The following is a 27,754-nucleotide window of genomic DNA, read 5'->3' on the forward strand; positions in this document are numbered from 1 at the left end:
TCTCACGTTAGGTTTTTCATGTACAGTTGTTGGTAAATTATGCATGTACAAGGATTTTAGCATACACATATGAGAAGTACCACTGCTGTGCCCATATAAACAGACTGTGCAATAGTAATGACTCTGAAGGTAAAATATGGGAATTTAGAATAGCATTCATAAAGTACCTTTAACTTCTGCACATTTTCATCAGACTCAATACAAGGAAAAAAAAAAATATCCACAACAAAACTGACCACTGCTCTTCATTCTCACCAGAAAAACAGAAAGTACCAAAGAACTCCTTAACTTCCTAATAAGTCTAGAAGATAAGGACTAAAAATATGCCAACCTAAAGAACATGGAATGCTGTATGCCGAACTTTCCACATGAAAAATCTGGTGCTTGTTTCAGACTACTGCTTAGTTGGTAGTATGATCCAGTCCTTAATACTTTCCATAAAAATCACATTGCATGAATGCAATACTTCATAAAAAAGTTAAAACGCAGACACGTAATACCTGACAATATTATTCCTTCCCTCTATAATGAAGTATACTGATTCATTTTCTTTTTCAAAAGGATGAAAACAAAGCAAGAATAAATACCAAGGCAGGTAGTATCAGCTTCACTGGTTCAGGACATGCATAGCGTCGAGCTTTCCTTACTGCGAACTTCTCTGTTGGGATAGATTTTCCTGCAATTCTCTGCTTTAGACCATCCACTTGTCTACAAGAAGGGGAAATGGAAAACCGAAGTAGTTTTTGTATTTTTTTTTAATCTCATTTCAATTAGAAAGATTTACTGTTTTCCTCTGAAATATAACATCTTAAAATTGTTTTACACCACGGAGACCAGAGCTGTATTTCTTTGCTGATAAAAGCAATTCTAATACTAAAGGCAAAGAGAAAAAAATGAAAAGCTTACAGTAATAAGCAAGAAGTAAGTCACACAAGAAAAAGACATGGTGGGAGAAAGAGTGCATATTCAGCTGCTTTATAGAAGTTTACCTGAATAAAGACACTATGTCCTCACCAGTCCTCTTCAAATCATCCTCTGGAAGCATACACAGAATTGCTGCCTTCTGGAATACATATATTGCCTATTTCAAAAAGAAATGGAATCAGATTACCACATCTAATTTTCTGTGTTTAATCAATACATTCACACATTAAAGATTCAAATCTCCCACCCCAATTGCTGCAGCGAAGTGTTTCCATAATTCTCAGGCAGTTAGAACTATAAAAGTTTAGCATTCCCTCAGTCATCATTTGTGCTGTAATTTTATTTTTAATGTATTTATTAATATTTTATATTAGTCAGAAAGTTAAAGGTATCTCCTGCAAAGAACAGGAGAATTTATTATGCAAAACACTGTAGAAGAGGTAAGGTTAACTGACTTAACTGTTCTGAAGTCCACTACTGTTATTATATGATCTATTACAAGTAGAGATATGCTTGACAAAAATGTCAGGAAGTATCTCAGTACTGATTTAAGGGCAGTTTAATAACTGGGCTTTGCAGAAAAAAAAACCAAAAAACCTGTAATTCTATTAAAGACACTTGCACTTCATGTTGAATATACTATTCTCTTCCTCTTTTGCCAAGAATTAGATGTATACCCTTTTTCATTAAGATAATAAAATAGTAATCTATAGAGGAACAGACAATAATAATGCATAAAAGGTTATTGACACATTATGTGTGCTTGGTTCATACTCTGAGAAACATTTTTGCAAGGAAAAGGTTATCTGGTAGCCCAGCCTTTCTTGTGAGATCCTGTCCCCAGCAGCTTCATTTTGTGCCACAAACCAGCTGCTGAGTAGGTGTGTCTGTTTATAAACACCAAACACAGTTTCTTCAGCCAAGTTTTACTAGTGAGTGCTAGAACTTGACTTGAGAGACAAGTTTACAGGTTTCCTATCCTCTCCTTTCTCCCAACTCAGGTAAGTACCTCCATTTTTGAAGGGGCCAAAGCATTACTGCTTATGGTTCTGCTGCTTCAGAACATGAAATAAAAATTCATCCTTAACCACCCAGTTACAACATTTTGGTGGCATTTTGTCAGGCAAATATTACACTTATTGTGCAAAATGAAAAAAGTAACTTTAACGGTAGAGACCACTGGTATATCACAACAATGTCCACCTGCCCATTTACCTTAGACCACCTGCTCTCTTTGCTGAGCAGGTCTGCATACCGATATGCTTGAAGCCAGTCCTGCTGGAAGGTGTAGCACCACATCAGTTCCCAGTAACAGAGATGATGAATCTGTTTCCACTCTTGCTGGGCTGCTATGCAGTCTTGGAACCTCAATTGTGCCTATGAGAAGGGAAGGAAGAATGACGAAAACTGGCTCAATTACAGCTTCATGTAAGTGCAATGCCTAATTACAGAGCAAATTCTTACCCAGCAACCAGGTGGAGAACACCTGACAAGTAAAATGAGATAAACTTCCCTTTCAGTCTCACTTAGAGAGAGGGCTGGAATCAACATTGACAGTGACTGTGAACAGGGGTAACAGCACACTTAGCAGTCCAACTGATACGTAGATGAATTGAATTATTTTTCCCCCTTCAGGCTAAACACTACACAAAAACCTTAGAAAGAAAAATTTATTTACCTTTTCAAAATTTCCTTTCAGTATGTCTATTCTGGCAGCGTAAAAGAGAATAATGGAACCCTTGAAAAGAGATGAGAAAAATAACCAGTAAGGAGTTTGAGCTTAGGGAAGTACATTTCTGTTATAAAATTTATTAAAAATACACACATTTGGAAATTTATGGAGGTAGGGCTCGAGGAGAGTGTCTGCTTCCTGAAGGTTGGCTTCCCCCGTACCTAGAAAACATAGCAAATCAACCTCAGTGTACTTAAAAAATCCAAGTTTCATAGACTAAGATTTTTTTTTTTAAAATCATATTTGATAGATCAATGGATGATTGCTTTATGTGAAAGCAGAATTATTTCATCATATTGTGTACCTATAAAACTAAATTATTGTCCCAAAGATACTAAGTGCTTTAAAAATACTGTCTGTAAGTAGAAACAGACTAGAATTATAGGAATGTTTTTAGACTGTTCCATTATTGATCCTAGTTATATCTTTAAATCCCTTTAATTGTTTTAGCAAGTTAGGAAAACATTCTTCAGTTGCCTCTTCTCCTAATTTTGAACTCAGTAATGAAATACAAGTGATACTGGAAGAAATGAAGTTCTCCTTAATTTCCTGATGAGCCTGAGGGACAAGTACTAAAATACTTAAATATTAGAGAATGTGAAAATATATGGCAAAGAAGCATATAGAATTAATTATGCCTTTTAGCTCTAAATGGCAAAAGTGATTAATTCTGGGTGTATAGGCTTTTTTCTGGAGGTAGTTTTCACAACATCTGATGTTAATTTATGGATGATCACTTTTCTGAACTTAATACTGTTTTGCAATACTTTGCTATTGAGACAGCCCTGCAAATGGAGCAAGATGTTGGTATAATGCTATCAACCCTCACTGTTTCTGCAGACACAGCTTTGTCACGGGTATTAATTTTATATCCTTATTAACTACATTAGGTCATATTAATTTATACCATAATTAATTACATTAGGCCACAATTTTGAAATTCAGTTATAGAAATAAATCACAATATCTACCATAAGGTGTAGCATGACTGAAAAGCTACACAGTGGGTCTCACCAAGGATTAAGGAGACGTAAGTATGATAAACCAACAGGGTGAAAGTACACAGAATGGCCCTCAAACTGCTGCCAGATGCGCCTTCCCGTAGTTGGCAGAGGCCCAACTCCTAAGAAACATCACAAACACATGCAGAATTAACTATGAGTACACAGAGTTACTATTATTTTTTTCCTGGCTAACCAAAATTCAGTTTTCCTTTCAGATTTAAGTAGTTCATAATTTGGTGCTTATCTAGAATCCAACACAACCCTCTACCAAAAAGTTTCTGTCACAGCTAATAGCACTGAAGAAGGAGAAGACTAATCTTACTCCTAATAAAATCATGCATTTCAGGGCTCTGGTGAAACGAGAACACCACATGAGCCATCCAGACACACAGGTCTACAACTCTTCCCCATTGTGTTCTGACTATGAGCCTTTCAGAATATCATCCTTCAACCTATGTTCAGAGAAAAACTCTCCCAGCTGTTTCAGTGATTCTTGTTGGTGTGAGTCTTCCTTCACAGAAAACCCTGGTTATTCTCAATTCTCTTCCATCAAGTCAGCCACTACTTTGAGTTTCTGACAAAAATACTACCTCTGCTGATACATCAGTGTCTAAAGACAGGTCCAGATTCACAGAGCCTTACACAGCTCTAAACACATGAGATTTCCCATTAGTTTAGTCCCATTACATAACAGTCTAGGGGGTGCTGAGTTTCCTGATCAAAAGCAGTGACTCCTCAGAAACATAATTTTGCCTAAAATATTAACAGATCAGTTTTACTGCACAGCAACTTGATGAATTATAGCAACTTGATGAATTATAGGAGAACTCAAGCACCACACAAAAATATCATGATGGTATTTCAAAATACTTCATTTTCTTTCAGCCTTTATTGCATTTTTAGTCAGGGAAAAGTGTGTCTTTTGGAAGAGCTTCAGCATGAACCAGGTTTTTCAGAGGAAGAAACAGAATAAACATATCTCTAGCGAAGTCTTATTTTACAGCAGGAGACCCATATTGTGGACAAGCTTATAGCAGTAAGATCATATGGTGACTAGCATTAATAACTTCAAGTTCAGTTGTGCACAGTTCTGTGAGTTATTTTATTTGGGATTTTTGCTTGAGTTTTGCTTGGGTTTTTCATTTCTTAGGGGCATCAAAAAAAGTTTTAAAGAGCGGTAAAATATTTACAAAACAAGTTACAAATATTTTTCTCATTCATAAGAGAAAAAGGTACCTAGATTCCAGGGTGACACATGATATTCAGGAATTCTTTTTTCCAAAGAAATGGGCTGGGATTTTGGGTGGAAAAATGTAGAACTGTGATTCTTCCTTCAGTTACTGCTGAGGACTGTCAATTTCTGACTACATCAACTAGAAAAGAAAGCTGATATCCTCTTCTTAAGGATCAGCAAAAGGAAAGGAAACTGCATTGGCAAAATCTCCTCTTAAATGGTAATTTCCCATGGTTGTTAAAGAGTGGGGTTATCATCATATGTGCTTTTATGCCTGTATCATCTAACCCATTTATCTTTCTAAAAACACTAAAATACTGATAAACAATCGAGATTATAATTTTGGTGTGGAATATATGACATTAAATTAATCTGGTCTTTTATCTGAGAAAAAATTCATAGGAAAAAAGCAAGTATCAAGTCAAATACCCTATTGCCAGAAAATCCAATAAATTCTAGAAGTCGGAGGATCCTTCCTGGTAAAAGTGACAGCATCTGAAATACATTTTAAAATGAAAGGATAATTAAAAAACATGTACACTTCAAAAAAAAGTTAAATTGCTATAAATGTGAACCAAAAAGGCCAGCTACTATATTAAATGCAAAGAAAAACACAAAAGAACTTGAAAGTAAACATGCATGACCAGAATTCTGATGATCATCCAGCATGAAAATATGCAAGAGTCCAACTGTGCTTCTTCAGATTATGACAGATGAAGTTTCTACCTTCAGGTGGTCAGACTTGCTTGAAAATGGTGGGTCTTTTGGAATGAAAGTCTTATATATTTCGGTATTACTTATAACCTACAATTGTCATCTTCCTTGACCGTCATTCCATTTTATTGTGAGCCTCACAGAAGCTCTACTTGCTCCTCCTGTGGGAGCACCTAATCAGCAGATCAGTGAGCATAATGGTTTTAGAAATACTAGCTGTTGCTATCATTCTTTAGCCCTCTATTGTAGGTGTTTTTGCTATCTCTGTAACTGCATTCTCCACATCCTACGCAACAGAAAATGTACAAACACCATAACCACCTTTTCAATGAGAATTAAGAAGCAGGTCTACTTGAGGGCCAGTTTTTAGAAAGCTCCATTCACCCTAATATATTCTGCCCATCAGACACTTTTTCTGTTAAGCCTCCTACTGAGAAGACTCTATGAAGAATAGGAGAGGTCAAAGCACTTATGAACACAGTTGCTAGAATTTTCAAGTCTGGTGCAGATACACCTGAGTTCTTCTGACCATACTCAAAATTGGCCATCTCCAATCTAGAATGATATAGAAATTAAAACACTGGCAGAAATACACTTTCTTTCACCATTGCCATGACAGATGTGAAAAGGTAACTGTAGCAAATTGTAAAGAAAATGCAATTTTCTTTTGCACTAACTCAGTAAAGTACTGTTCATTCTTCTAACTATAATTATCTATGTGAATCTAGAGTATGTCATTGCAGCAAAAGAACAGGATACATGGGGGAGTTAGAATTAAACAGTCACTCCAGGTATTCTGTAACCACAGCCACGGTAACCTCATCTTTAAAAATCCTGCTACACACAGGTAGATGCAGCTGCTTTTTCACTTCACAAATACATACTTTAGTTATTTCCAAAGAATGAAACAGTTTGGAATAAACCAGAAAGCATGCACGCCAGAAGCTGCTGCTGGTTTCATACTGCATAAAACCTCCAAACCCTGTATCTATTTTACAAATGTGCAAATGTGACATCAGTTGCAGTACTGCATATACAAAGAAAGACAGTCCTACAGAATTATCCCCATGGCCTTTCTGTAGTGAAGAAGCCATACCAAGTTGAATGCTCCAATTCCAAGTTTTACTCCTCCTTCAAACTGGTAGTATGTTTCATTTTTGCTTTTGTTCCCCTGAGTCATCTGTAGCACCTGATGACATTCCCTTGTGATGGAGAAAAAAAGGAGGGAAGGGGAAACACGAGACAGAAATTATATTCATTACTATGATTGATATAAAAATGTTCCTTACTATTTTGGGGGCACTAATGCCAATCCAGCTGCTTATATTAATGTCTTCTAATAGCTTACTTGTATATTTGGTAGCTAGTCCTAATTTTGAGACCACCTTTGATAAAGTTGATCATATTTTCATCCTGGAAGAAAAAAATGTAACAGTAAAATATTGTGCATTCATATTACACATAATACATACATAAAAATCCTCCAGCTACATTTACATTTATTTTTAAGTTAATGCCTTAGGAAACACTAAAAATGTTTTTCAGTTACTAGATGTGTCTCTAAGACTGACATTAACACTTGTTCTAAGTTGTCAGGGAAATATTTCTTTGGTGCATGTTACAAATTTTAAAACTGAAGAGAGAGATGAAAAAGAGAGTATTTTAGCAGGATTTGCAATGTATATAAATGAACCAAGTACGCTCTCCACCAGAGGGCACTGCTAGAACCGTTCGGAACATTTGGGAATGGCAATCCTGATACACACAAGGAAGCCTGCACAAACTGGCAGAAGACAAACTTAACAATCCCCTCAACAGATGAAATTCCATTGCTGATCAAAAGTAACTACACGTGCTACTCAATTTATGTGCTTAGTAACCTCTATAAAAATCAAAACAAAGCCACAATGTACTTGTCATCAAAACTTAATTCCTGAAAAGCAAGACATTATCAGTTCAACAGGATGAAATATTTTCTCGTAGAATTCACACAAAAGGGAAACATGTGCTGGCATTTCAGAAGTGCACATTTAAATACTTAGGGACTGTGGGGAGATAGGGCCTGGAGGTCGGAAGATATCGTGATGTACAGAAAGATAGAGCTATCCCCCCCTCAACAGTTTATGGTAATGACCCCCATAATTAGCCAATAGCACCAAGCTGTGAGGAAAGCAGATGGGAGTAACACTGTGAACCTAGGTTATCAAGTGTCAAATTCTTCAGCAATAAACGCCATTTTGCCGTCCATCACATTGGTGTTGTGTGTGGATGGACCGAGTGACCTGGGATGGGTCACCGTGCTGTTCCTGAACCATGGTGTCTGCCTCACTGAAGGCAGAAAAGTGGTGCCGAAACCTGGGAATCAAATTCGAAAAGCGGGAACCAAATCCAGAGAGCGGGGATCGCCTGGAAAGGGGAACAGCGACCCCTGGTTGGACCAGCCCGGTGGGGAGGACACTCCTGGACCAACAAGGAGATGGAAGCCCTTGTGAAGGTCATATAGCAATTACATAAGCAGTGGGGTATCGATTGTAAACCTAAGGATTTGATTCTTGCAGTTACAAGGCTTTTGCATATTGGGGTCATAGACCAGCCAGTAGGTATAATCTACCCTAAGGTGTGGGACAGATGTACTAAAACCCTTGCCGAGGAAATTTGGAGGGCAGCAAAAAACTGTTTGCTGGCCACCCCAAAATTAGGCGTCAGTGCTGCCACCCAGATATTGCAGCCCCCAGACGAGAGCGGCTTTGCTGAGCCGAAGGGGACACAAGTGGGCGATACGTCCCCTCAATCCCCAAATCCCGATCTGCCGATGGAGGGACAGCAGAGAGCAAAAACTTTTTGGAAAGAGTTAACAGAAGAAGCCAGTGGTGCTGCGGGGAAAGCCAGGGCGGGACCACCACCCTATGTGCCCCAAGATGGTGCCGAGCAAAAAAGACAAAGAGCGAGGGGAAAATGTCCTTGGTAAGAGCAGGAAACAAACGCTGGCATTGACAAACGTACATGGTTGGGAAAAGAATGAGGATGAGAAAGATAAAGTACATGAGACAGAAAGAGAATATGAAGTGAAAGAGATAAGGTGCAGCGGTGGTGCACTGCAAAAACGGGAGAGAAACGTAAGAGAGAGGGGAGGGGGGGCAAGCCAAAGAGGGGGAAAGGAGCAGAGGGTGGAACAGAGGGCGGAACAGAGGGTGGAGTGGAGGGTGAAGGGTGGGGAGAACCAGGAGGGAGGGAAGAGCCCGTCCACAAGGGACATAGGCAGGCCCAGAGCCCAACAAAAAAGGCACGGGAAACAGGAAGTAGCCAGCCAGTCGAGTTCCAACTCTGACTGAGACCCCAGCGGGGATGAGTGGTCCAAGACCGACTCCTTAGAGGAGAAAACAACAAAGATAAACAAGAATATCCCCCTCCACATTAAAAAAGAACAGAGAGGATATTCCTCTCACAGACTGGGGACAGATAAAAGCTCCATATGCCAGCTGGGTCCCTTCAGCTGCGCTAGCATTTCCGGTCCGAGTGACAGAGGGGGGACAGAGGATCCACTCACCAATAACCCCTAAACTGCAAGGCTCCAGCCTGCAGCAGCTGATGGACACAGACCCGACAATGATTACCACATGCCTATCAGTTTGTGACTTCAGTGTTTCTAACGTTTTTTGTCTGTAAGTTGTGACTGTTCCCAGGGTCCTGTACTACTCGGATGAGAAGTTAAACCTGCAGGCGGAGAGACTCACCCGACTTCAGAAAAGAGAACTGGTGACAGGTGTGACCATAGCGATGCTGCTTAACCTGGGAGCAACTGGTGCTGCCACAGGTGTCTCTGCCCTCGTGACCCAACAACAGGGACTGTCTCAGCTAAGAATTCACTTGGTCACTGCCTGTTCAGTGTGCCTTATGTTTGTCAATGAGAAACTGTGGTGTCTATTTTATAAGTTTTTATCCTTTTTAGTTAAGTACAGTGCACCTTATATTTTTACTCAAGTCTATTATATCTACTTTTAAAACTTTTCATAATATAGATAAGTTAGATAAAATGTTTAAAGACCCATATACATAAAATAATGTTAGAACTTTCAAGACTAATACACCTTATATTCTAACAAATTTAGTTAAGCATAAGGAGGGGGGGAAATGTGGGAAGCTGGGGCCCGGCGGTCAGAAGAGATTGTGGTGTACGGAAAGATAGAGTCACCCCCTCCTCAACAGTTTGTAGTAATGACCCCCGTAATTAGCCAATAGCACCTAGCTGTGATGAAAGCAGATGGGAGTGACACTGTGAACCTAGGTTATCAAGTGTCAAATTCTTCAGCAATAAATGCCATTTTTGCCATCCATCACATTGGTGTTGTGTGCACATGGACCGAGTGACCTGGGATTGGTCACTGTGCTGTTCCTGAATCAGGTCCTCTGCCTAGCTAAAGGCAGCAAGAGACAAAATATCCAACGTACAAAATGAAAGAGCACCAAAAAAAAAACGCCTCTGAACAATCAACCAAAGGCTTCCATGAAAGGATCACCATTTCAAAAGACCTAATCTGTCTTGTCTGCATGTCTGAACATCCAAATGCAAGTGTTACAGTACAAGAATTCTACTTCCCTCTGAGTGGTTACATTTTTGTTATCATCACCATCTTAACATGAATCATGGTAAGCCAAAGGTGAAAAATACGGGGCAGCACAGCAACCAGCAAAATGGAGTGTTACAGTCAAAAGTAGTAAAAGATGTGGTGTTTTAGAGCAAATATACATCTAAGGGGTTTCTATTACTGTATACAGTCCTAGCTCAACTCCTTCAACAACTGCTTCAAAATTCTTTTCATGGTTGGAACTGACTCCATCCACCCAACAGAAATAAAGAGGGTTGCTTATACATGGTTAGTAAAGGAACAAGCCAGTTATAGGAAAGACTAGCAGTATTTTCTGGCACTTCTGGCCAAATACTGGATAAAGTAGTTTACAAGTGTTTGCCAAAGGAACTTAATCCAACCTCAGTATCTATGTGCCTCACTTCTTTCTCATAATTTATACTGGAAGAGATTATCTAAAATACATTCAATAAATACTTGCTAAACACTCACATACGTTAAAAGTATGACTAACAACTCTCCTGTTTTCAGGAATCAAATTCCAAATTGAGTGTGAAAACCCTACCATGAAGCCCCTGAACCACAACCTAAATCAGTAGTACCACACAGTATAAAATACCAGATCTTTCTGTGAGCTGAATTTTTACCTCAGCAATGCTAAGCCATGCCCATTTTATAAATATTAATTTCTGTATTATTCCTGATATCATGTGCATAGAGAGCAAGACTGAATTGGAAATTACAAATGTGTATCAGCTGGAGTTTTGTTAGTTGGAAAATATTCTACCCGTTCATGCAGAAAATGACTTGCACTTTCAAGCAACACACTTCCTCATACATGAACTTATTTTTATACAGGCACTGGACACTGTCCAATGTAATGAAAATCATTTAAACGTACCACCTTGTATAACACAGCAATATACCTTAGGGTGATAACTTGGTATCTGAGTATCATCTTCGCTTATTCATACAAACGTAGAGATAACTTTGCTGAGCCAGGATTTACCACACTTTCAATCACTGCCACGAAACAACATCCACTAGCAAAAAATTTGGTTTAAAATATCACATCTATGGCTGGAATCATGTTTTACAAGTACTGATCTCTCTCCATTACTGACATCACTGTCACATAAAATCAAAAATTGACTTTACCTGTACAAAGGTGAGAGCTGCTTTCTGTAATAAGCATTCAGCATAGCAGATTTCAGCATGCATTTCCTCTATATAAGAAAGAAAAGTTATTTACTATCAGTAAAGTCATTGTCAATATTGTCTTCTTGGGGTCAATGGAACAAACAAAATGCTGCCAAGACAAGGAAAAAAATAATAAAAAAAAGCAAAATTCTGCTGTTGCCATTTCAATAACTGCTGATTAATAGCTGTAACACGCAAATCCCAACAGAACTCTACTTCCCTTCTTCTCAGACAAAACATTGTCAGAGCTGACCTCAGTCTGTGCCAAAAGCTACTTGACATTCTAGTAGGTGGTCTCCTGTACTTTTCATTGATTCTAAGCTTAATAGCCCACAGCAACTCAGTCTTTCAGCCCTCCTTCCATGCCTTACAAGAAATTTCTGTAGATGAATGGTAACCCTCATAGAGGTTCAGGCTTTTCCTACACCCACTGAAACATTATGAACAGGTTTTCACCAAGTCATGCTTAACAAACTGAAAGCCCCAGGCAGACTTTCTGTCTTCATGCAGCACTAAAGTACATTTGATTTAACACACATGACACAAGTTGCTCCGCACCCATGCTGCAAGACCAGCCACATGCACAAGGCTGCTGTATGTACAGTGCATACGTGGTGAGTTTGATGTGTCCAAGTATTAAAGAGGATTCTTGTGCCAGGTTAGAAAAAAATGCATACTTGATTCTGCCTGAATCAGAAATAGGAGATCAGCATTTTCAGAGCCATGAACAATGTACTGATACCATTTCCCAAAACACCTTAAGGCAAAACAGACAAGCACAGAACTTGTTAATATATTCAGTTTCCAATGCAACTAATGACAAGGATGTACTCCTCCACATCAATGATTCTTAAACTTTTGGGAGCTGTCTTAAGTCAAAAAAGGAAATTTCCCTTCAGTCCTACAATGTGTTGTGAAAGGCATTCCTTTCTTAATTCATGCATGCTCAGAGACAAAAGAAAATTAGGCTGAATTCTCCACTGAAGCTTTGCATTCAAATTAGAAAAAAAAAAATTATATACATAGTTTGTATGTTTATTACTGTAAGACACTAGTCAAATCACAGAGTTAAGCATATTTGTACACATTGGTAGGGGTAATTTTGACCTTTTTTCACTTTTTTATTTTAACCTGATTATTTAACCACTTACCTTCACTCAACTGATCCACCGTCTGTTTAGAAACTAGATTGGACAAGGATTCCACCACTGTGCTTCTTTTTCTGAATCTAAGCAAGTTATCCAATGAAGAAAAGTAAGCCATACATTTAACACAAACCTCAAGTTAATTATTTGAATTCTTAATCATTTCCAAACCAAAATTTACAGATATTCTTAGCAAAATGATTGTTTGTCAACTGTTTCAATTCTTCCAGTAGTCTAAAGAATTGTATGGCTCTAGGCTAAAAAGCTTATCCAACATTAAATGTATGCTTGCAACTTCAATTCATCTACTTTAAACCTATGACTGCTTCAACCCCATTGCCACTCAGCAGCTGCAGAGGGGTCTCTGGACAAGACACTTGAACTGGACTTTGAAGTTCTATGAATTGTTTTTTTCTGTTTCTTAAACTTGCACTCAGAATTAGAATGAAAAAAATAAAAATCTCTGTTTTCAATATAAATGCTTCAGTATTTATGGTGGTTTATGCCAGATAAAATGCCAAAACAATCACATACTTTACTTTCAAGGGATCTCAACTGCACATGTTTTAATTCCAAAATTTAATTTTGGACAAAAAAATTACAAGCAACTCGGCTTTAAGAAGAAGCTAGAGAAACAATTCTACATTTAGAAAATGAATGCACTCTGTAAGCCAGGGAGTCACTGATTAAAAATACTAAGCATTAGCTTATCACTTGTTTACACTACTCTTCACATTGACAATTGTGGGATCCTGACAAGAAGATTATGACACTACACATTAACATAATGCATAGAAGAAAAGAGTCAATTAAGTACACGTAGTTATGGTAATTCTTCACCTTTGAACATTTAATTGCCTTTATCTTGCATTTTTACGAGTTTTATGACAGACTAGACCAGAGTACTCATGAATTAAAGTTTATATCCTGCAGAGATGAAATCCTGCACTGCAGCTGTCTAGACTAGAGGAATATCTAATTTTCAGACACACTAAACAAGTTACAATAGTAAACTAATAGTAAACAATAGTTGAGATGAAACTGCAAATTGATAGCACACCTGAAAAAGATGTAGAAACTGTTGACCCCTTCTCCAGATAGCATGTGGTAACATTTTCCCATTTCTTTTCTTTTTTGCTGATGGTGATGTTAAATGTCTGAACAAATATTTGGCATTCATTTCTTGGGAGATCATTGTGATAAAATATAGCCTATCCAATATGATGAAGAACCCGTAAAGCAGAAATAATTTCTATTTTTGTCAGAGGTTTGATAGAACTTTAGCTTTCACAGTCCATTTTTTAAGGATGGTTTTTTTTTTCTGTTCAAAGAAAGACCAGCAGCAAAATGGTCTTTCTGATCAGATAATTTCTGATGGGAATAATAGCTCTTTAATTTTAAAGACTTAGTACTAAAGCTTAATTGTATTAGGCTATTGGAAGCAATTTTTTAAAAAGACTTTTCATGCTGAGAGAGAAAATTCAAAATATAGGCTTTTTATGATGTTCTATTTCCAAACTGTTGGAAGACAAAAAGTCACTGTTGCCAATAGCTCCGACAGCTTAATCGTGTAATGTCAGCTTATATGTAGGTCTACCAACCATTTACCCAACTTTAGTGGCTATTAATAGCCAGACAGGACAAGTCTGTTGTTTCCACAATACCATGTAGAAAAATATCCTCACCAGAAATAATTGTGTTGTGTCTTTACAAATTTAGACCACTATCATACAGACAAGAGTCTGCTTTAAAAGCATGCAGAGAACTGGGGTATTTCACAAAGAATGTTTATTGGATTTAGTATCTCATAACTGTTGGGCTTGCTTGGGCTTACCTTTGGCAGGTTTGCAAAGCATCCTTCATTGTAGAAATTCCCATTTGTATATCATGCTGTTCAAAGGTCATTGCAGCTTGCATAACTAAAATAGTGCTGTATCCAAGTGCATGGTACATACTATCTTTGGACCTAGGGAAAACATGAATCTTGTGCATTTAAGCAACACTTTACATTGCAAAACAAAATTAAATGCAGAGGCACTTGTATTAATTTGTGAAGAGACAGAAGAATTAAGCAGGAAAGTAACAGACCTGAGAATATAACCTAGTAATATAATCTTCCAGTGAGCCTGAGTTTAACTGCAGCAAACTTTAAGAGATAATATCCCTGGCCTAACACCTTTCTCACTTTACCTCTCCAGAGCACTGAAGGCAAACACTTGATAGCTGTGCCATCCTTCTGATGTTTCATTTAAAGCTGTCCTTGAACTTGTTCATACAATACCAACTCATGACCCTTGGTCCATTCTTACTAGCACCAAACTGCGGAGCAAGAACACTACTCCACTCTATTAACACAGGCTATCCCTCTTGCCAACACACCCCTTAACACAGCATGCTCCTTTCAGAGAAAGACAGGAGAAGAATGGTGGATGGGATTCAGATTCCAGTCCTAAAGACCAGCCACCCAGACTGCCTCCCCACAGTCACACATTACACAGGTTTCACCTGTGAACCTCTCCATATTCTTTAATTTCCTACATCTGCACTGTCATGCTTTTCTTCTCAGTGGAGGAAAGGCAACAGGGGAACAAAGAAAATTAGTCAGAAGAGCAGAAGATGAGCTTACAGATAAATACTAGACTCAAATATAATATAAAACACAACAAAAAGAGTATTATGGAGGTTTGTTCCAGCTTTTCTGAATTGTCAAAAGCATTTCATTGTACAAATTATTTGATCAAAGATGCATTGAATAAAGTCTTGCTCCCCAGCTTTTCCCTGCTGCGAGGGAAGACAGCTTGAATGATAAACTCTAACATAACAATTTCAGTGCTTCAACAACAGTTTTTGAGATGGTTTTAATGACCCAAAAAATAAATCAAAAAACCCAAATATGGAGAAATGCTTTCGGACAAAAAAGAATAAATTAAAACTACTATCTTCAGAGGACTTAAATTGATCTTCAGGTACCAGACACTGTCGGTTTACAACAATTTCAGGAAATAGCAATCTCACCATGGACGAAGTAGCTCCAGCGCTTCAGAGAACTTATTATTTAGAAATAAGTTCAGTGCCATTGAGCATTCTTCCAGAGCACACTTGAGATCCATCTTGGATGCCCTAAAAAACAGATTCTTAGTTTACTCAAACTGCAAATATAAACAAAAAATTAAAAAGAAAATCTTGCCTTATGTAACACAGAAGGTCTTTCTGTGGTGATTTTATTTTATTTTGTTTTCAAAATGTAGCTTTTCAAAACAAAATCATATGCTCAACTCTGTCTATGTTACACAGGTGTACCCTCTGCTTATTTAAGCAATGTTTTTGGCTTTGTCCTCCTATTCTTACCAGAAAAATTCTCAAAATTTATCACTGTGTCCAAGCTCTCAATCTTTCCCATGAGTACAAATGCTGCTCCAGATTCTATATTCATATCAGAATCTCAAAAGAGGTCAAAAGATAATATTTTCATCAAAAAAAGCAGTAAATACACATTTACTCAGCAAACAGGTATACTACAGACAGTCCTGTCATAAACCTGTAGATATGCTAGCTAACAGCTTTTGTTGGTCCTAATTCACTTCAAGTAAAGACACTTGCACTTGCTTAACCAGAAAACATCTCAACAAACCCATTCTTTGGACAGTTCTGCCTGAAATACTCAGGAGCACTCACAAATTATTCCGTGGGTGGAACAGGGGACAAACTGACAATCACAGTAGTGATGTACAGCTAGAAGCTACACAGCCATCAATGTGCACAGCTGGATCTAGAAAAGATAATCTCTCTCTACAGCTTTAAAACAACAGGTTTAAACTAGATAATGGGCTTTCTCCAAGTAAGGTTAAGCAGTGGCAAGCAAGAGATCATGTCAATGAGATAAATATTTAAGTACTGACCGGATGAGAAGAACTCTAAAGGAGGAATTTAAGGAGAGAACAACAAAGGAGTGCAGCTGTTCTAAATCTAACAGTAACACACACTCAAAACAAACGAACAGAGAGGTTGACGTGAAACTATGATTTCGAGGCTTTTTTACTCTCCAAACAACAGTGCTAAAAAATAAAAAAGGCTTGCTTATAAAGACCAAAATATTTTTAAGTACTCAATTTTATTAGCTAATTCCAGGAATACCATCTGCTAGCAAAAAAATGCCAAATAACTATTTTTTAGCTAGATTTAAAGGCTGATTCTTTTTCTAGTCATGAGCAAGGACCTGAGTTAGTCCCTTAATAACATCATCCCTACCCCCATCTGTGTTCCCATGCTTCTGTATCTTCTCACATTTGTGTTTAATGAAACTCTTTCACTTGGTCCACTCCTAGTTAGATTACTCATTCCATTTGCTCTGCCTTTCCTGCTAGAAAGAATAGGTTAGTTGCTTTCAAACATTTCTCAAGGTAAAAAAAAAGGGTGAGAGGAGAGTGGGGGAGGGAAATATTTCTTCCTTTCAATACTAAATTGTCACTGGTAGTCTTTAGTGGCAAAATAAAAAAACACCACACCAGTAACTGAAGTCCCTATCTACTAGATAGCAAGAATGAGATTTTATTTTTTCATACTTGCACACTACAATTATTTTGTGACTAGCACGGAAGCAGTGGCCTGTTCCAAGTCTCTTCCCATACAAATGCCAAAGTCCATACTAAAGTGGGTGGAATCTTCAAAATTATAGAGGACAAATGGCCCTTTTGGTCCTCTCCCTCTAGCAGGCATGGTTACTGACTTTTTGGTGGGCTAAGAACTCTATCAACTATGGGAACAGAAAAACCCCATATGAGGCAATGTTCTGCCACACACAGTATGGAGAATATGAACAGTCATCTGAAGTCAAAAGAGGGAAGAGAATGGCAAGGAAGACATACATATATAAACACAGTTCATAAAACAGTCTTAGGGAAAGTAGATCACTGGTAACTGCAGGTAATTTAACAATTGATGACTGTTTTATACACTTAAACTTCAAAGTATTTTTTCAGCCTCAAAAGAGTATGTTTCCCATGTGAGAAGCAACAGCAGAAAAATAGTGTTACAGTACTCCACCACTGTAGCACTTTTCCGAAGGCAAGGATCAAGGTGTAAGGGCAATGTTTTGTTTTCAACTGCTTTACTAAGCCTCATCTTAATGAGCAGAAATATATTTTCTGTACTTGTATGTTGTAAATGCACAGTTCCTACCCTGCAATCCGCAACTGCTGAATCACGAACTTTTCCTGGATGGAAAATCTAATCTTTATTTCATTTAACACACCTATAGACATTATAGCATTTTAGTTGCAGATGTGTACAGTTTGCCATCAGGCTCCCAAATCCCATCACACCACCAGCTCGAGCATCACCACAGTGCTTATCAGTATTTGCAAAATGATTCCATAAACAAGGGTCCTTAAGCAACCTGGCATCATGACAAAACTGTTTTCCCAGTTAAATGGAAAAGCAGCAGATTGCAGCAGCACCTGGTTATCATGTTTTTTCCCTCCATTACAGACTAGCTCTCCTGATGCTGCCTGTATGTGACCAAAGTCTGCAGACAATGCAAACAGTATTCCTTAAGTTAATGTATTTACTGTTCCCTGCATCAAGCATGCTTATGCACTTACTCTGCCACTTCAGACACAGAACTTGGGAAGCTAGTTTTCTCAAACTGTTATTTCTGACAAGTGAATCATATTCTCTACCAGAGAACTCCATTTTTCTGTTTCATTACTCTTCACGTATATTTTCTACTGTCTTCCTACATCCTGCAGCAGAAGAACTTAACCAAAAGGGTTCATTTCAACTCAAATTCATAACCTGATACTGGAATAGTCAGAAGAAAGGAGCATTTAATTAAATTAACACCACTTCTGTGTCACTATTATGTATTTTACAACTAGTGATGTTACTATGGATTTTACACCTGGTGTCATGGTTTAACCCCAGTGGACAGCCAAGCCCCACACAGCCACTCACTCCCCCACCAGTGGGATCAGGTAGAGAACTGGAAGGGTGAAAGCTAGAAAACTCATGGGTTAAGATGGAGACAGTTTAACAGGGAAAGCAAAAGCCACACACACAATCAGAGCAAAACAAGGAATTAACTGCTTTCCATGGGCAGGAAGGTGTTCAGCCATCTCCAGGGTAGCAGGGCCCCCTATCACAGGTAACAGTGACTTGAGAAGACAAACACCATCACAAATGTCCACCCTTCCTCCTTTCACCAACTTTATATACTGAGCATGATATGGTATGGAATATCCCTTTGGGGCCCAGTTTTGGTCACCGACCCCTGCTGTGTCTCTTCCCCATTTCCCACACACACAGTCTCCTTGCCAGTGTGACTACATGAAAAGCAAAAAAGGCCTTGGCTGTGTGTAAGCCCTGATCAGCAATAACAAAAACATCTCCATCTACATCAACATCTGTCAACCCTATGTTCAGCACAAATCCAAATCACAGCCCCATACCAGCCACTTTGAAAAAGGTTAACTCTACCCTAGCCGAAGCTAACACTTCCCCACACCTAATTCCATACCTTTTGTAGCACAAAAAGTTTCATGTTTCCCAAATCCCATCACCTTCCCTGCTTATCTGTTTTGATAGATAGAACAGATAGACACCATTCTCCTAGTCTGTGGAACACCATTGTCAAAGGTTCATAAAATATCCACAAAAAAAAAAAATGTTTATTGAATCCACGCAGTCTACAACTTTGGCCTTCACCCTTGCCAATAGCCTTTCAGCGATGTCTTGCCACAACTTAGCACCCCAGGTGTGTTTACTTCTAGGCTGCCTGTAATTCTGCTTCCATTGGTGCCACCACTCCCACAGGGCCATCACCCATGGATCAGTACAGAGGCTTCCATTGGTGCCACCACTCCCACAGGGCCATCACCCATGGATCAGTACAGAGGTTAAAAAAAAAAAAATTACAAATAAAATAAAATTTAAAAGAAAAATATTGGCCATTTCTCTCCAGCAGTGTCTAAGGCCAATTGGATAGCTTTTATCTTTGCATATTGACTCAATTCATGTTCTCCTCCAGCAATTTCTGCGACTTGTCATAGGGGACTCCATACAGCTGTTTTCCCACAGAACAGAAGGATTTATCAGTAAACAAGGCATACTGCTTCTCAATTTCTGGGAATTTATTATATAGTGGGGCCTCTTCACCCCAAGCCTGGTGACATTCCAAAAACCTTTGCCTTGTGGCCAGTCCATGATTAATTCTAAGCTTCCTGGACAAGGGTTTCCTGTCCAAACTCTTTATGTGATCAGTGCAATGTCTTTAACTCAATGCAGCATCTGCTGCATGATGTGTAGAGGAGACCCTCCCTTTGAGCGTCCAACTCAGGGCAAGTAACTGTGGTGTAAGAAGCTGTGTTTCAGTACCAATCACCTCTGAAGCACCTTCAAAGCTGCCAGTAAAAAAGAAAAGCTTTTCAGTTAGAGTATAGTGGGCTTCAGATCCTCTGTATGCTCAGCTCAAAAAACATAGATGTCAGCCTCAAGACCCCCCCTGGTGCTTCCTGCCAGAGGCTCCAGGTAGGTCCATTCTCTCCAGATGCAATAAAAAGCACATTTTTTACATCTTTCTCTGTTCAGACTGGCCAAAGGGCTACAGCATGAACTATTTCCTACTTGATTTGTTCAATGGCTTGTTGTTGCTCAGAGCCTCATTTGAAATCATTCTTCTTCTGGGTCATTTAATAGAGAGGGCTTAAAATCAGACTGCAAGTTGGAACGTTCATTCTCCAAAATCCCACAAGACCTAAAAAATCTTCTGTCTTTCTTGTGTTAGTTGGTGTAGACGTTACTGTTATTTTAGTAACAACCATTGGGCTCTGACAGTGTCCATTTTGACATTTGATTCCTAAAAGCTAGATCTCTTGTGTAGGTTCCTTTTACCTTATTCTGTTTTTTGGCAAAACCAGCTTTTAAAAGGATTGTATTATTTGCTTCCTTTCTGCCACAACTTCTTCTGTTGTATTTTCTCACAAAATAGTCCGGAGCTTCACCTTGTTCCAGTTTTCAACAGACTGTGGCAGATGATACAGCTCTGTTTCCTTCCCACTAGCAGTCGATTCCAGGTACTATAGACAAAGCTCCAAACAAAAGCAAACTGTGGTCTGCACTCCACTGCCAAAGGAACTGATAAAAACACAACAGCAGTATCAATTGTGGCTGCCTTTGGCTCCAGCTCATGTGGAAGTTCCATGTCCAGTACACCAGGACTCAGATGTGTTGTGACTTCATTCAGGCCGAAGAAGTTCACTGTCAGCCTTCACTCTCTGCTGGACTTTCGAACTGGCCATATGGGGTTGTTAAAGGGTAAGCAGGTCTTGCTGATCACTCCTTGGCTCTCTAGGTGACAAATCAGTTTATGAATGGAAATTACAGGGTCTAGATTGTGAGACACTGCTTCTGGTGTACTGATGTGGTGGCAATTGGCATCTGCTGTTCTTCAGCCCCAGAACAAAAGGAATGTCTGAAATTTCCTCCATCCACAGGGCAGGTATACTGAAAGCCCACCAACAGCCTTTTGAATCCTTGAGATATCCTCTCCCTGAGATAGTTTATGCCAAGGATGACTGGAGCCCCTGATCCCGTCAAGATAGGGTACTTCTGCCACTCATGCCAGTCAGACTAGTCTCAACCTCCTGACTCCTGTCAGTCAGCTGTTTGGATCTCTCTGTCACTCCAGAAATCCAAATGGATTCCATCCCTACGTAGCTTGATGACATTAGGGTACACTGTGCACCAGTGTCTAATAAAGCCTTGTACTCCTATGGGGCTGCTGTGCTAGGCAATCATATCCACACAGTCCAACAAACCAGGTTATTTCTCTCCTCCCCCCAGGTGGAGGCAGGGCCCCTCTAATAGTGATCACAATGTTCCCCACTAAGATCATACAAAAATGGAGTAGTGCTTCTCTCCATAGTCAGTAGTATGATCAGACCTTCAATCTGCCTGAAAAAATTTCTCACTGGAGACTGGAGCAGCAATTTTCCTGGAAAAGCTTCCAGTTGTGTTTGTTTTTCCCTGCAATTCCCACACCAGTGCATCTAGAATCAAGGTATTCCCATCTATCCCAGTTCCTTCTATCCTCTATGGTCCTACAGGTAAAACTGTAGGGTATGCCGTGGTGTGTATCTTCTATATCTTCTCTCTTGAGGAACAGGATACCTGCTGTCAGTTATTGATCTACAGGCCACCCAGATGGGAGTATGATATGTCCCTGTGAATTGCTGGATCTCTTGAGTCAGTTCATCAGTTAGCTTCTCCACAGACGCTATGATGGAGGAAGGAATGCTGTCTTCGTATTACCTGAGTTGCAAAATTTCATCAGCTGCTGTTGGTGGTACATCACCTTTCCAAATTACTGCTGTTTAGGGGTTCCATGTGCCCTTGCTGCACTCTGTAGAAATTTCTGACACATGAGTAACTGACACAAGATGTGGTCTGGATCCATGGGGACCTGGGCATTGTCCGGCTCAAAATACAGCACTTCCTGAACAGCTAATTCCCTTAGGAATTGAGTAGCTTTGTCTATTGCAGTCCATCTGCCTAAATTACATGGAGTATCATGTTTACAGGCATACCTTTCCCCCTCACATTTGCTAAGAATTTACTCCAGAGACTAAAGACTTGTGTCTTTTTCCCCACTGCTTTGTCAATGTCTGGGTCCTTAGCAAGTGATCTCAGCCTGGATTTCTTACCTTCTCATTCCACACTGTTGGCTCCATTGTCTCACCAGCAGACTAGCTAGGCAGTAATACACTCATGGATGACTGCTGAAATCTTTTCATTCCTCCCAGAGCTCACTCAGGCTTGTGATGTCCTTGATAATGGCACTGAAAAATCATCCTTGTGATGGCTCTGCTTCATCATCTTCACTCTCCTTTGTCCTTGACTGTTTTTGCTAAAGCACTTTGGGTGATTTTTATGTACATTTCTTCTGCTTCTGTGCAGGGGCCACTGACACCAGCCCATGTTGATTCACTGCTTTAGTGGTCTCAGTTGCAGAGTCACAGCCAGTGGAAGTGGAGCAGTCACAGTGTCCTTCAGGTAGCTGAAGGACAGGGCCTGCTGTCATCTCACTATCATATTTAGAGACCTTCTTTTCCTCCTGTAGGTACTAAGCCATGTTGAACATTGTGACAGAACAACCTTTTTCAACATTTTACTAGTTTTTCTGGATTCTGTACTTGTTCAGGAGTAAGGTGCAAGTACATTGAAGGAGCTTACTGCCCTAGGTACTGGCCCATACAACCCCAAACACCTGCCATTCTGTAATACCCAGCTTTTGGGCAGATCTCTTGATAACTCGTGTTATTAGTTATTTATCTGACCTTAAACAAGACATGAACCATATACAGCAACATGCTGGCTCCTACAATAAACCCCATGCTGGTTTCAAGGGCAGTCAAAGGATATTCAAAAATCTTTAAAATGTTGACTACTGTAACCAGCCTGGAAGATAAGGAAGGGAAAAAAGGAGGAGAAAAATATACAGGAAGGTGTTTCTCCCATAGGCTGTTCCTCCAAGGAATCAGAAAACAAAGATGTGATTAATTGCTCCCAGCAGATGACTCCCAAAGCACAAAGGTGCCTGCAATATATAACAGATTGGCGACCAGCAACACTATCATGTGATAAACCCATCCCATAAAATACACCACACAGAACATGTATATCAAGTAAGGAATTGTTGCTATAATACAGACAAAATACCACAAATATGAGAGAAAATAAATCCACATTGTAACCAGCAACTATTAAATCAATATTATGAATGTTTATAACAATTTTATTTCAACACACTCTAGGTCAGATCTGTCCTGATCTCAACACTTTGCGCCCCACACTGGTCACCAAAAGAGACTCTTGTGGTTTAACCCCAGCTGACAGCCAAGCCCCATGCAGCTGCTCACTCACTCACACTGGTGGGATCAGGGAGGGAATTGGAAGGGTAAAAGCTAGAAAATTTGTGGGTTGAGATAAAGGTAATTTAAGTGGGGACACAAAAGCTGTACAGACCAGCAAAGCAAAACAAGGAATCAACTCATTGCTTCCTATGGGCAGGCAGGTGTTCCACCATCTCCAGGAAAGCAGGGCCCCATCACACATAATGGTGACAAGGAAAGATAAATGCTGTCACTCTGAATGTCTTCCCCTTCTCCCTTCTTCCCCCCAGTTTATATACTGAGCACTACATCATATGGTCTGCAATATCCCTTTGGTCAGTTTGGGTCACCTGAATTGCAGAATCACATAGAATTAACTAGGTTGGAAAAGGCCTTTGAGATCATCGAGTCCAGTCTGTGACCAAACACCACTAGACCATGGCACTACATCCAGTCCTGATTCTTAAACACCTCCAGGACAGTGACTCCACCACCTTCCTGGGCAGCCCACTCCAACGCTGAGTCACTCTTTCTGTGAAGAAATTGTTCCTAATGTCCAGCCTGCACCTCCCCTGGTACAGCTTAAGACTATGTCCTCTTGTCCTGTCACTGGCTGCCCTCAAAAAGAGACTGGCCCCACCTGACTACAGCCTCCTTTCAGGGAGTTATAGAGAGGGATAAGGTCACCCCTAAGCCTCCTCTTCTCCAGGCTAAACACTGCCAGCTCCCTCAGCCACACCTCATAGCACCTGTGCTCCAGACCTTTCATCAGCTCCACTGACCTTTTGTTAACACACTCCAGCATCTCAACATCCTTCCAGAATTGAGGGTCCTCATCAGTGCTGAGTACAGGGGACAATCCCTGTCCTAGCCCTGCTGGCCACACCATTGCTGGTACAGGCCAGGATGCCACTGGCCTTCTTGGCAACCTGGGCACAGCTGGCTGATGTTCAGCTGCAGTCAGTCACTTCTGCCTGGCCACTGTCCAGCCACTCTGCCCCAGCCTGTAGCACTGCATGGGGTTGTTGTGGCCAAAGTGCAGGACCTGGCACTTGGCCTCGCTAAACTTTATTATATTGCACTCAGCCCATTGAACCAGCCTGTCCAGCTCCCTCTGCAGAGCTTTTCTACCCTCCAGCACATTGATACTTCCACCCAACTTGATGGTATCTGTGAATTTGCTGATGGTAGCCTCAATCACCTCATCCAGATCATCAATAAGATATTAAACAGGACCGGGCCCACCACAGATCCCTGGGGGACACCACTAGTGAGCAGCCCCCAGCTGGGTGCAGCACCATTCACCACTCTCTGGTCCTGCCCTCCAGCCAGTTCTGAACCCAGGGAAGGGTGCGCCTGTCCAGCCATGGGCTGACAGCTTTTACAGGAGACTGCTGTGGGAGATGGTGAAAGCCTTGCTGAAGTCCTGGCAGACATCCACAGCCTTCCCTGCATCCACTGGTTAGGTCACCTGATATAAAAGGAGATCAGGTTGGTAAAGCAAGACCTGCACCTCTAAAATCCATGCTGGCTGTCCCTGTTGTGTCCCCTCCCAACCTCCTATGCACTCCCAGCCTCGTCACCACTGTGGCATTACAGAAAACAGAAAAGGCCTCAGTTGTGTCACCAGTTACAAAAACATCTCTGCATTATAAACCCTGTGTTCAGCATAAATCAAAAACACAGCCCCATACCAGCCACTATGAAGAAATTAAGGCTACCCCAGCCACAACCAGCACAATCTCATTCACTTCAAAATGAAATAAAAAGGAACAGAAAAATGTGCTATATTGAATGAACGTTACAGAAAGATAATAACGTCACATTACAAGAATAAAATACTACTGTCTTACAGTCCTGACATTTTAGGAATACTTTTTTCCCCAACATATAGCATTTTTTAAGTTTTCCTCTGAATACTATTTCAAACTTCTTTTGGGAAAAAAAGAGAAAATACTGTGAATTTCCAACAATAGTTTGTGTACCCCTGAGCTTGGTGCTAAACTACCCATGAAATTATTCCAATTCAGTGGGGATATACTGTCCATAAGCAAATTATTACAAATTAGCAACTAAAAATTAGCAACTTTGAGTAGGTTCTTATAACATACTACTTGGAACCACAGCAGAAATAAAGCATAAAAATACATTTTTATATATATTTTAATATAATTTTATATAAAATACTATATAAAATATATAATATATAATAATGTAATAATTTTATATTATTATATTTGTATATTATATATTACATATAAATCATATATAAATAATACATAAAACCTGAAAACCCCCACTTATTAAGATGATAATACTCAAGATGTACATAGAACAAAAACATCACTAATTTAAAATGTCATAACAGTTTACAGCTTAAGCTCCTTTCCTTTTTTTCACCCTCGACATATTAATATAAGAAGCGTTGAACTAAACTTACTACTAGCCTAAAACAAGGGAAATGTCACTGTGTTAGTACTTGAAAGTAATGTAAACATGAGTAATGAGCTAGACAATTACATCTGTCTCTCTAGATCATGGCTCAGTGTAAGAGTATTCCTGAGAAGCCATTATACAGAAAATGTTAAGCATTAACTTGGTATATGTGGCTTTGTATTTGCAGAAGATTTAGAAAGCTTTTAACAGTCACCCCAGGTGCAGTGATTTACCAACTCTTCTCCTGGAAGGGGATTCAGGAGCTAGAAATGGGAGAATTGAAGAAAAAAAATCACCTGTAATCCACCAATGCTTTCCACCTTCTATATTAGATATTTAGGACTGAGTCCCACATCACTTTAATAACATCAGCTAACTCAAATTTTCAAGCAACACTTTGGATGAATAGGGATTGAAGAATTTAGTTTTTAAACTTCTAAAACATTTTGTTGGCTCTTTTTACAACACAGCCTTATCCGATAAAGAACATCGAATTGCCAGCAAAGTGGTTTTATCTTTATTTTTAAGCTGTTCTTATCAATGGACGTCTTACTACAATTACTGAAAATATTTGTAATTATTAGTGGGAATAAAGCAAAATTTTAAGTAATAAAGACCACAAAAAGTGAAACTAGCAATAAAAGTTTTAAGATAATCATATTAAGATGCAAATCTGCCATAAACTAAAGGAGTAAAAATAAGGTTCTCTAAAAAATGCGGGGGATATGGAGAGAATGCTGTTTTGAGCAGAAGTATCAAGAAAACAAGATGCATTACAATTAAGAGAACATTTTCCCAGAACATTAATACTTTAGCAAACAAATGACCCTTAACATTTACAGAAGCTTAATCAGAAGAAAAGTATTTTTAGAGACACTTCCATAAACTTAAATAAAAATCACCTTGTACGTGAACTACATTATCAACAGGTAAGGCAACAAGAAGCTACCAGATGCAGTACTCTTCTTGAGCAACATTTATGCAAGTATCTGCTAGAGTACTTACTGCCAAATTAATGATGGCAAAACAGCCTCAAAACTGATTGCTCGCAGTTGGTTCTTGTCTTCTGCAGGAAGACTGTTAAGCCAAATAGTCATAGTATGCTGTCAAAATCTGATACTGTCACTATACAGAATGTTTATATACTTTCTGAAGTAAATCTTTCCCTTTGTGGAAATGAATTGGTGCAAGAAAACTCAATATTGAGCTGCTTATGTTCTACAATATCAAAAAGAGTAACTATCTTGCTGTCAGTCTTAAACAGCCACATGACTTAATGACTTTAATGGAAAATAACAGTTGATCCTCAAAATCTATTCCATAGTCCCATTCTATTTGCTAGAAGCCTCTGGGTATTTTTGTATACTGCTCTACTTCAACTTTACTGATTCCTTGGAATGTCCAAGAACAGTGGTCGTTTTAAAGCTTTTTTACTTGATAGGATTCCACTTCCCTCCGTGTCACCAAGGGCACTATGTGCAGACCACACTATGCTTCTTCCACAAATGTCATCCTATGCTGTGTACTTCCACACATGCTTGGCATAAAATAAACTCAAATCCAGCCCAGTGAGGGCTGAAACTCACTGTCTCCTTGGAAAACTTTCTCCCAGCCTACATCAAAAGCCGTACTAAAACTACATTATCAAAAGTCACAGTTTACAGGTCATGGAGATACTAAATCATCACATCATGTTCATGTCTTACATACCTTTACATTGCCAAAACACACTTGATGTCCTCTTGACTGGTTTTACTATAAAGGAAATATCCAAAACATCTGAAAAAACTGTCACTACCACATTACCACTCACTTTTTAGATTCAATTTACCCAGACATCTTGCATTACTGTAGCAGAAGTCTGTTCCAGGCATCCTTCTTTTTGCTGTGTTT

General features: G+C 39.3%; 1 protein-coding gene across 2 annotated transcripts in view; it reads right to left on the reverse strand.

Moving 5' to 3' along the window:
- TTC39B (tetratricopeptide repeat domain 39B) overlaps positions 1-27,754 on the reverse strand; it is a 76,182-nt gene that overhangs the window by 10,700 nt on the left and 37,728 nt on the right. For both annotated transcript variants that reach the window (XM_015615172.3, XM_015615171.3), the window contains 13 exons: positions 15,555-15,659; positions 14,374-14,505; positions 12,546-12,622; positions 11,353-11,420; positions 6,957-7,021; positions 6,705-6,810; positions 5,324-5,389; positions 3,671-3,779; positions 2,750-2,817; positions 2,603-2,662; positions 2,140-2,301; positions 990-1,081; positions 588-708 (listed from right to left, as the gene is read on the reverse strand). In XM_015615172.3, the coding sequence (XP_015470658.1) occupies positions 588-708; positions 990-1,081; positions 2,140-2,301; positions 2,603-2,662; positions 2,750-2,817; positions 3,671-3,779; positions 5,324-5,389; positions 6,705-6,810; positions 6,957-7,021; positions 11,353-11,420; positions 12,546-12,622; positions 14,374-14,505; positions 15,555-15,659 (1,231 nt within the window). The remainder of the gene's footprint in view (positions 1-587; positions 709-989; positions 1,082-2,139; positions 2,302-2,602; positions 2,663-2,749; positions 2,818-3,670; positions 3,780-5,323; positions 5,390-6,704; positions 6,811-6,956; positions 7,022-11,352; positions 11,421-12,545; positions 12,623-14,373; positions 14,506-15,554; positions 15,660-27,754) is intronic.

The sequence above is a fragment of the Parus major genome, chromosome Z (genome assembly GCF_001522545.3).
Source record: "Parus major isolate Abel chromosome Z, Parus_major1.1, whole genome shotgun sequence".
Taxonomy (NCBI): Eukaryota; Metazoa; Chordata; class Aves; order Passeriformes; family Paridae; genus Parus; species Parus major.